Genomic DNA, 11,242 nt, shown 5'->3' with positions numbered 1-11,242 from the left:
TTTTGACCTCTTATTTAAAAACAATAGTTTGGAAAAGATTTATGAGGCTTCCCTTCTTTTTGAAAATACAGAATTTTTAATTTATTTTTTAAGGAATCTGAGCTAGAGATCTTTTGTTGTAGAAATAAATCTACGTCTTGAGACAAACCACAGTTTTTCCCTTTATAGATCTTAAAGACCACAATTTTAAACACAGATTAAAATGTAAGCAGAGCCAAGAACACATGAAACAAATACTGAAGTCAGATGACAATGCCTTCTGCACAGGCTTGTTCAGAGGTCAGAGCAGCACTTCAGTAGCTGAGAGCACTGGCCCCTGGGTTCAAACTCTGGCTAACCCATTTCCTAGACAGGGGACTTGCTCAAACTATTCTCTGGGGCTCAGTTTCTTGATTTACAAAATAAACACAGTGCCTCCACATTGGGTTTATATGAAGATTAAATGTTAACATCACTATTATTTAGAAGTACCACAAAAATGAGGGCAAAGTTAGAGCCTTAAGTCCTATATGTAGGAGTGTGGTATTAAAAAAAAAAAAACGGGATCCCTGGGTGGTGCAGCGGTTTGGCGCCTGCCTTTGGCCCAGGGCGCGATCCTGGAGACCCGGGATCGAATCCCACATCGGGCTCCCGGTGCATGGAGCCTGCTTCTCCCTCTGCCTGTGTCTCTGCCTCTGTCTCTCTCTCTCTCTGTGTGACTATCATAAATAAATAAATGAATAATTAAAAAAATAATAAAAAAATAAAAAAATAAAATAAAAAAAAACAAAAAACAAAAAACAACAACAAAAAAAAAAACCAAGCCAAACAAGGACACAGGATCTTCAGATCAGAAGGTCTGGATGTGAATTGTGCTCTGCCATTTATTAACTGTGTAACCCTGGGCCAAGTCTCAACTTGAACCTGTTTCATCTGATTACTATTTCTGGTGATACAAAGAAAATTAGCCCAAAGAAAGTGGATTTTTATAATGAATGTCCTTCCTTCCCACTGACAACACGACTTGATGCAGGGCTCCTAATCTAAACATAGGACTGTGATGGGAGATTTTTGCAAATATATATAAATGACATGTGTGCACCCACGCCCACATATAAGCATACACACAGAAGGACAGATCCTTGAACCTTTATCTTTGCCAAGGACCTAGAAAAGCTTTTTTTATTCTGGACTTCTGTGATTTAGGAGAAGTTTTTGTAACATAAAGAACTCAGGATATTTGTGAGCCTTACAGGATTACAACAGAGGCATATTTTGGAGCCGGAGGTTACATGATCAAAGAAGACAAACTGTGTATTTACTATCTACACAGAAGCGTATTCTAAATGGTGCTGCTCATCTTATTTCTTTAGGGGGGTCCCATGTCTTTGGAATTCTTTCTTCAGAAGTGAGGGAGAAAAGAGTGTTCTTTTAAGGGCCTTTGCTCCCTGATAGATTTAGAAGACTTGATCTTAAGCAACTTCTTTAAGGTTTTGCTCAATTCTGAGTATTATTTCCTCTAGATAATAGTTTATAACTTGTTATAAATTATTGTCATTAATTCATTTGTAACAATAGCTAACCTTGTCATTAATAGCTGCAATACAGTCTTAAGGTCTAAGGGACTGTCAGTACGACTCAGAGATATTTAGGCAACTAATCTGTTTTAATTTTCTGTTATCACCAAGTTAAGAACTCTATTAGCACCATAATACGAAGGGTGATAAATCAATGACATATGTATGCCCCCGTATACAGTATAATACTGAATCTTCTAATCACACCGTATGTTGTGTAACTCTAAAACTCCCATAGTATGTATGTGGCTGGCCTGCATGGAATCATCTCCAGCACATATCTGGGCTAGCCTTTATTCAAAATTGCTCTCCGTAGGCCAGAAGGGAAAAAGCTGGGTTTCAGATGTCATAATCTGCTACTGTGTACTCCAGGGAGCGTACTAAGGTCCAGAAATGTATCCTGCTGAATTCCTAGCTGAGGATCACAACGTAGGTAACTTTCTTCCATTTCTTTATTTTTTTTTAATTTTTTAAAAATTTTTTTATTTATTTATGATAGTCACAGAGAGAGAGAGAGAGAGAGAGAGAGAGAGAGGCAGAGACACAGGCCGAGGGAGAAGCAGGCTCCATGCACCAGGAGCCTGATGTGGGATTCGATCCCGGGTCTCCAGGATCGCGCCCTGGGCCAAAGGCAGGCGCCAAACCGCTGCGCCACCCAGGGATCCCCTGTTTTTTTTTTTTAATACCACACTCCTACATATAGGACTTAAGGCTCTAACTTTGGCCCTGGGCCAAAGGCAGGCACCAAACCGCTGTGCCACCCAGGGATCCCTCTTCCATTTCTTTAGATAAGTAGATCTAGTCTACTGATACATGGGATATGTGATGAAATATGTGTCTACATATTTAATCTGGGTGTTTACTACATTAATCAAAACACTGCTCATAAATGACAGCTAGTTTTGTACCTTGTAACTATCTTCAGTGATTTACATGTATTGTTTACCCATGAGGTATGAACTATTAGCATCTCCATATTATAGATAAAGAAACTGAATTTTAGTAAGTAACCTGCCAAAGGTCACACAGTATGTAGCAGAGCAGTGACTCAACCTCAGGGCAGCCTGACTTGAGAGCCCACACTCTCAATCATGATATACAGCCTGCCACAGTATTTCTCCTCTGACATTAACTTATAACCAAAATCATTATAAAATTTAATCCAACATAGTAATTTAAGATAATGCCTATAACTAATTCTTCTAAAATCCCTTTTGATACCTTTGCCATGTAGAAGTGGTGTGTGATGGGCCACTAAAAGGAGGAAAGAGTCTGAATTCCAGAAACTCTAGCTAGACAGAGTGCTATATACAGTGCTTTGATGTGGACAGCAAGTAGCTACTTATTCTATCTAGTAGTTCAGACAATTGGGTATGTCCAAGCAGAGCTAAAAGTCTTCCAAAGACCAAACAAGGGAAGAAAAAACAGCTAATTGGGACAAGCTTTCTCCCCTTCCAGAAATTTAACTTGTACAATAAGCTTTTATGGATTTTCAGATGACTTCCAAAACTGTTTTTTTAATGTCTAATTCCACTATACAGAAGTAAATGGGTTCAGGAGAGTTCCCCATGGGGAGAGTTACCTGTAAAAACTGCTGCGGTGGTTGGGTCAGCTGAGCCTGAGACGGTTGCTGAACTGAAGCGAGCTGCTGTTCCTGGGAGCTCTGCTGCTGCTGCTGTTGTGTGACTGACAGTGTCTGTGACTGCTGCTGTTGTGTAGCAAAAGTAGGGTAGGCGGTCACGACCTGACCCATGAGCATTGTGCTAGGTACCATCACTGCCCCACAAGCTACAGGCGCAGTTACTAATTTGGTCACGAGCTGCTGACCTTGAGAAAATCTGTTAATAGGAAAGAAAGGGAGTCAGAAGTATAAGGCATAGGTTATAAAAGGCAGGGGGCTGAACACTAAGATATATCCAATGATATTGTCAGTTTAGTTTTTAAAAGCTGTAGATTCCAATTTTGCTTCATATTTGTTTTTAAGGATTCCTCTGGGAATACCAGTAAAACAAAAATGTATATAGCAAAATGAAATGATCACAAAATATAAATTTTTTGGATGTCCACATGCAAAAGAATGAAGTTGGACCTTTACCTTACACCACATCAAAAATTCACTCAGAATGGATTAAAGCACTAAACTTAACAGCTACAACTATGAAACTCTTAGGAAAAAAGGGGTGAAGTTTCATGACACTGGATTGGGCAGTGATTTCTTGGACAGGATGCTAACAGCACAAACAAAAGAAAAAAATAGATAAACTGGACATCAAAATTAAAAACTTTTGTGTATCAAAGGGAAAGAGAAACCCTTTGAGAATGGGAGAGTGGGAGAAATTATCTACAAATCATATATCCAATAAGGTGTTAATAACTAGAATATATAAAGCAACCTATAACTCACCAACAATGTGATTAAAAAATGGGCAAGGGTCTTCAATAGATGTTTTTCTAAATAAGATACACAAATGGTCAATAAGCAAATCAAAAGGTGTTCAACAGCACCTATCATTAGGGAAATGCAAATCAAAACAACAACGAGATACTATATCACATCCATCAGATGGCTATTATAAAACAAACAGGAAGTAACTAGTGTTGGTGTAGATATGGAGAAACTGGAACATGCACTGCTGGTGGAACATTACAATAGTGCTATTATGGAAAATGGTAGGACTGTTCCTTAAAAAATTATATACAGAATTACCACGATCCAGCAATTCCATTTCTAGATATATACGCAAAAATAACTGAAAGCAGGATCTCAGATATTTGTACACTCATGTTCATAGCAGTATGATTCACAATAGCAAAACAATGGATGCAACCCAACTGACCATCAGATGAACAAATAAACAAAACATGGTACAGTCACAAAATGAAATATTATTTAGCCTTAAAAAGGAATAAAATTAGGACCCCTGGGTGGCTTAGTAGGTTAGGTGGGCAATTCTTGACTTCAGCTCAGGTCATGATCTCAGGGTCCTGAGATCAAGCCCCCCACAGGGCTCTGAATGTGGAGCCTGCTTAAGATTCTCTCCCTCCCCCTGTCCCTCTCCATTCTCACTCACTAAATCAATCTCTCTCTTTTTTTTTAAAGACGCTATTTATTCATTTATGAGAGACACAGAGAGGCAGAGACACAGGCAGAGGGAGAAGCAGGCTCCATGCGGGGAGCCTGACATGGGACCCGATCCCAGGACCCAAGGATCATGCCCTGGGCTGAAGGCGGCACTAAACCACTGAGCCACCTGGGCTGCCCAATCAATCAATCTCTTAAAAAAAATAATAATAAAAGGAATAAAATTCAGGCACATGCTACAACATGGATGAACCTTGAAGACACTGTGCCAAGTGAAATAAGCCAGTCACAAAAGACACACATATTGTACAATTCCATTTGATCTAGAGTACCTAGAGTAGTCAAACTCAAAGACTTATGTGTTTAGAAAGCAGAATGGTGGAGGAGGACTAGGGACTTATTGTTTAATGGATATAGCGTCTCAGTTTGGGAAGAAGAAAAAAGTTCTGGAGACTGATGGTAATGATGGTCACAAATGTATGAATGTACTCAATACCAATGAACTGTACATGTTAACATGGTAAACTTCATGTATATTTTACCACAATGAAAAAAAGTTTTAAACTTGTTAAAAAAAACATCTTTTTCCTTTTTATAAAATTACTAGGTACTTGGGAGTCATGTATGTGGCATGTGTTCATTTTGCTAATCATGAATAAACTTAGAGCTATCATAAGGGATTTTTATTTTTTATTTTTTTTAATTTATTTTTTATTGGTGTTCAACTTGCCAACATAAAGAATAACACCCAGTGCTCATCCCATCAAGTGTCCCCCCTCAGTGCCCGTCACCCAGTCACCCCCCGCCCCCCGCCCACTTCCCTTGCTACCACCCCTAGTTCGTTTCCCAGAGTTAGAAGTCTCTCATGTTCTGTCTCCCTCATAAGGAATTTTTAAAAACCTCTCTAGGCTTACAGATGATACTTATACTGCAAGTTGTATCTTATAAACACAATTCAAAATTAAATGATGTTCTAACAATGAATAAAAGTACCCTCAATTTATAAACTCATCAATGCAGCATAGTACCCATTGTGTTAGACTTCACTAATATTTGCTCCCTCCCCACCTTCCTTCTTCTATTTTAATAAAAAAGCAACAACAAAAAATGATGCCTGTTCAGGGAACAATATTATTTCTATTTGCCCCTTCTGTGCAATGAAGTTAGTTTCTAACATTGGCCATTACAGAGCTATGACTCCACTGTGAATGGACCAGGACATAACTGCAGTGATAAACTGTGTAAAGTATATAATGGTATTACAGTTAGCAGAAATGTACTTTATTATTTATGTGGTCTATAAAACAAAATAAATCTATTTTTGAATCCATACCAAATCTTTTTTTTCCCAGTTTTTAAAATTCATTCATTTACTCATTCATTTATGTAATCTATACAACCAAACATGGTGCTTGAAATCACAATCCCAAGATCAAGAGTTCCAGGCTCTTCTGAATGAGCCAGCCAGGCAGTCCACTGTTATCTAAAATTCTGTTGAAGATTTTTACATCTAAATTCATGAGTGAAATTAGCCTGTAGTTTTTCTGATTTTGTATGGTCTTTGTCTAGTTTTTCAAACCTATCAGGGGAATTCATACCAAATCCTGAAAATAAAATACTCTATTTCATATACACTTCAGGACCAAATGAGTTACTTAATGCAAAAAAATATGTATAAAAGAATAAAAAATTCATATATGAAGAATTATCCCCAAAGATAAAGTAACATTTACAAAGTGGCTTAGGCACAGAAATACTAAATGCTCATTTCTTTGTAATCTTAAAAAAAATTGTCCAAACTGCTCTCTGATAAAATGTGATGAGACTATTTCATCCATCTCCAGCGCCAAGAGACATTCTTCAAACTACTTAATTCTCACTTCTGTGGCTTTGTTTAGAACACCTTTTGTTTAGAAAACTCTTCTGAGACTCCCTGACACACAAACACCCAAAGCCTACTCTTTAAGACTCAGGCCAACTAGATGGCTTCCCTGGGGAATTCTATCAAACGTTTAAAGAAGAAACCATACCTATTCTACTAAAGCTGTTCGGAAAGACAGAAAGAGATGGAGTAATTCCAAACTCGTTCTATGAAGCCAGCATCACCTTAATTCCAAAACCAAAGACCCCACCAGAAAGGAGAATTATTTAGACCAATATCCCTGATAAACATGGATGCAAAAATTCTCAACAAGATACTAGCTAACTGGATCCAACAATACATTAAGAAGATTATTCACCATGACCAAGTAGGGTTTATCCCCGGGATGCAAGGCTGGTTCAACGCTCATAAAACAATCAATGTGATTCATCATATCAGCAAGAGAAAAACCAAGAACCATATGATCCTCTCAATAGATGCAGAGAAAGCATTTGACAAAATACAGCATCCATTCCTGATCAAAACTCTTCAGAGTGTAGGGATAGAGGGAACATTCCTCAACATCTTAAAAGCCATCTATGCAAAGCCCACAGCAAATATCATTCTCAATGGGGAAGCACTGGGAGCCTTTCCCCTAAGATCAGGAACATGACAGGGATGTCCACTCTCACCACTGCTATTCAACATAGTACTGGAAGTCCTCGCCTCAGCAATCAGACAACAAAAAGAAATAAAAGGCATTCAAATTGTCAAAGAAGTCAAACTCTCCTTCTTCGCCGATGACATGATACTCTACATAGAAAACCCAAAAGACTCCACCCCACGATTGCTAAAACTCATACAGCAATTTGGCAGTGTGGCAGGATACAAAATCAATGCCCAGAAGTCAGTGGCATTTCTATACACTAACAATGAGACGGAAGAAAGAGAGATTAAAGGAGTCAGTCCCATTTATAATTGCACCCAAAAGCATAAAATACACCTAAGGAATAAACCTAACCAAAGAGGTAAAGGATCTAACCTAAAAACTACAGAATACTTCTGAAAGAAATTGAGGAAGACACAAAGAGATGGAAAAATATTCCATGCTCATGGACTGGAAGAATTAATACTGTGAAAATGTCAATGTTACCCAGGGCAATTTACACGTTTAATGCAATCCCTATCAAAATACCATGGACTTTCTTCAGAGTTGGAACAAATTACTTTAAGATTTGTGTGGAATCAGGAAAGACCCCGAATAGCCAGGGGAATTTTAAAAAAGAAAACCATAGTTGGGGGCATCACAATGCCAGATTTGAGGCTGTACTACAAAGCTGTGGTCATCAAGACAGTGTGGTACTGGCACAAAAACAGACACATAGATCAATGGAACAGAATAGAGAATCCAGAAGTGGACCCTCAACTTTATGGTCAACTAATATTCGACAAAGGAGAAAAGACTATCCACTGGAAAAAAGACAGTCTCTTCAATAAATGGTGCTGGGAAAATTGGACATCCACATGCAGAAGAATGAAACTAGACCACTCTCTTGCACCATACACAAAGATGAACTCAAAATGGATGAAAGATCTAAATGTGAGACAAGATTCCATCAAAATATTAGAGGAGAACACAGGCAACACCCTTTTTGAACTGGGCCACAGTAACTTCTTGCAAGATTCATCCATGAAGGCAAGAGAAACAAAAGCAAAAATGAACTATTGGGACTTCATCAAGATAAGAAGCTTTTGCACAGCAAAGATACCGTCAACAAAACTCAAAGACAACCTACAGAATGGGAAAAGATATTTGCAAATGACGTATCAGATAAAGGGCTAGTTTCCAAAATCTATAAAGAACTTATTAAACTCAACAGCAAAGAAACAAACAATCCGATCATGAAATGGGCAAAAGACATGAACAGAAATCTCATAGAGGAAGACACAGACATGGCCAACAAGCACATGAGGAAATGCTCTGCATCACTTGCCATCAGGGAAATACAAATCAAAACCACAATGAGATACCACCTCACACCAGTGAGAATGGGGAAAATTAGCAAAGCAGGAAACCACAAATGTTGGAGAGGATGTGGAGAAAGGGGAACCCTCCTGCACTGTTGGTGAGAATGTGAACTGGTGCAGCCACTCTGGAAAACTGTGTGGAGGTTCCTCAAAGAGTTAAAAATAGACCTGCCCTACGACCCAGCAATTGCACTGCTGGTGATTTACCCCAAAGATACAGATGCAGTGAATGCCAGGACACCTGCACCCCGATGTTTATAGCAGCAATGTCCACAATAGCCAAACTGTGGAAGGAGCCTCAGATGGATAAAGAAGATGTGGTTTATGTATATAATGGAGTATGACTCAGCCATTAGAAACGACAAATACCCACCATTTGCTTCAATGTGGATGGAACTGGAGGGTATTATGCTGAGTGAAGTAAGTCAATCGGAGAAGGACAAACATTATATGGTCTCATTCATTTGGGGAATATAAAAAATAGTGAAAGGGAATAAAGGAGAAAAAAAGAGTGGGAAATATCATTGAGGGAGACAGAACATGAGAGACTCCTAACTCTGGGAAACGAACAAGGGGTGGTGGAAGGGGAGGTGGGCGGGGGGTGGGGGTGACTGGGTGATGGGCATTGAGGTGGGCACTTGACGGGATGAGCACTGGGTGTTATTCTGTATGTTGGCAAATTGAACACCAATAAAAAATAAATTTATAAAAAAAAAAAAAAAAAGACTCAGGCCAACTACCTCCTCCTCCGTAAAACTTGGCCTTGACCTTCTCTTCGCTGTTTTTCTCAACCTGTAAAAGTGTTCACTTTCTTTTTCTGAAGACCTATTTATCATACCAAATAATATGGATTTGTTTAACTCTCTATGGCTTACTAGTCTGACCATTCTCTTGGGACAAGGAATGTGCCATACCCACTTAAGTAGGCACTCCAGTGGTTGCTGAAATATATCTTTTCCCTTCAAATAAAGAGGTCTACAAATAGTTGCTAAATTGTATTCTCCAAAATGCATATCAGCATTCTAGATCAATGTCTTCTTCCTCAGACTTTGGAACTAATCTCTACATTTCTAGGGAGCACATTCATAATCCCTCCTTTCAGAGTGCCAGAGCTAAAATCTGGACTTCACTTGGGGAACTGAGTTCCAAAGAGAAGAAATAAGCTCTCCCTGCTCTCATTGTCTCTGTGATCCTGCAGCTTCTTTACTCTGGAAATTAACAGGATTTTAATAAAACCTATTGCACAATTTGACACAACAAAATTGTATTATAAAAGCAGCAGCTGACTTGTATTGCAGTAATAGAAGTAAAAAAAAAATTTTTTTAATAGAAGTTTTAAGACCATAGAGATTCTGTAGTTGTTAAAAGACAGATTCCCAATATATGAAATAACTTCTTCAAAATATTTGTTTCCAGGTCAGCTATTTGGACTACCCACTAAAATAAGTCATAAATGGGTTTTTTTCTAGAATGGCTCACAAAATAGTGTATTATATAAATGTAAGCACTTGAGTTTTGAAATCAGATACCCAGGCTTAAATTAGAAACTACTCATTGCCCCCTTAACTACCTATAAGCCCCTGACCAAATTACTATAAACTCACTTTTTTCTTATCCTGGAAATAAAAGATCCAATACACACTTTTTTAAAAATGTGAGAGAGCGTATTTTGAGCACCTAGTAGAGTACCCAACAAACTCAAGAAAGTCAGCTACTTTTATTCCATAACATATATAAGCTATGGTAGTATAAACGTTAACCACTGTTACTGCATGAAAACTCATCAACATTTGTATTCAAATGATGAAAGTGTCATAATCATATATATATAGCACACATAGGCCATAAAACTCAAATAACCGTGTTATGGAGATTGGATTCTAAAATACTGGTGGAACATTTCTGGACAGGAAACAAAATTTGTTGTTATTCTTTTATTACTATGTCCTTAAACAATGGACATATTCTGCATTTTTATTTCTAATTCAAGAACACTGGCAGGAGTTAGCTACAAACTAAAATCATGTCTTTATAAATCAAATTAACTATTTTTTAACCAATCAGTTTCTACAAATTTGGAATGACTAACGCAATATGACAACCACCTGATCTGTCTGTCCTGAGTGAATGTAGTTACTGCGGCGCTCTGGGTACTGTTCTGCGGCATGCTGGATGGAATCTGGACCATGCCTCCGGCTGCCGGCTGAGAGATCACCATAGTGTTATAGAGCGGCGCTGTGAGAGTGCTCTGCGTCTGACTGGGAAGAGAAGTTTGCTGACTGTGCCCACTCAGTACATTTTGTTGACTCTGCTAGAAAATAGAAGACATTACAGATGAATTAAACAAAAAAATTTTTTTAGGAAATACACCACCACTATTCATCATTCCAACAATAGTTGACATGACCGAAAAAGAAGAGGCAGGACATATTACTCTGGGAGAAATCTAACTACAAAGGACCAAGACTTATAGTAACTGAGAATGAATTAGTCTTCAATATCTTGTTGGAATATAAGCTATGAACTTGAGAATTTCTGTTAATGCCCAAAGTGAGTGACTGACATTAGACATCCTTTACAGATTTCATTTACCCTTGGGATTTACAGCCACAGATGTATACCAATTCCCTGCATCAAATTTCCTGAATTTTTATGAAATTCCCTAGAATACTGATTACATTATTACTACTCTAACAGTATATACTTCACCTGTAG

At 38.2% G+C, this 11,242-nt stretch overlaps 1 protein-coding gene across 31 annotated transcripts in view; it reads right to left on the bottom strand.

Moving 5' to 3' along the window:
* CLOCK (clock circadian regulator) overlaps nucleotides 1–11,242 on the bottom strand; it is a 142,411-nt gene that overhangs the window by 7,944 nt on the left and 123,225 nt on the right. For 19 of the 31 annotated variants that reach the window (XM_072748956.1, XM_072748957.1, XM_072748964.1 and 16 more), the window contains 2 exons: nucleotides 10,633–10,838; nucleotides 3,139–3,394 (listed from right to left, as the gene is read on the bottom strand). In XM_072748956.1, the coding sequence (XP_072605057.1) occupies nucleotides 3,139–3,394; nucleotides 10,633–10,838 (462 nt within the window). The remainder of the gene's footprint in view (nucleotides 1–3,138; nucleotides 3,395–10,632; nucleotides 10,839–11,242) is intronic. The other 12 variants (XM_072748955.1, XM_072748961.1, XM_072748977.1 and 9 more) reach the window with 1 other exon arrangement.

Source organism: Vulpes vulpes, chromosome 2 (assembly GCF_048418805.1).
Source record: "Vulpes vulpes isolate BD-2025 chromosome 2, VulVul3, whole genome shotgun sequence".
NCBI classification, from domain to species: Eukaryota; Metazoa; Chordata; class Mammalia; order Carnivora; family Canidae; genus Vulpes; species Vulpes vulpes.
This window is presented reverse-complemented; position numbering and strand designations above follow the sequence as displayed.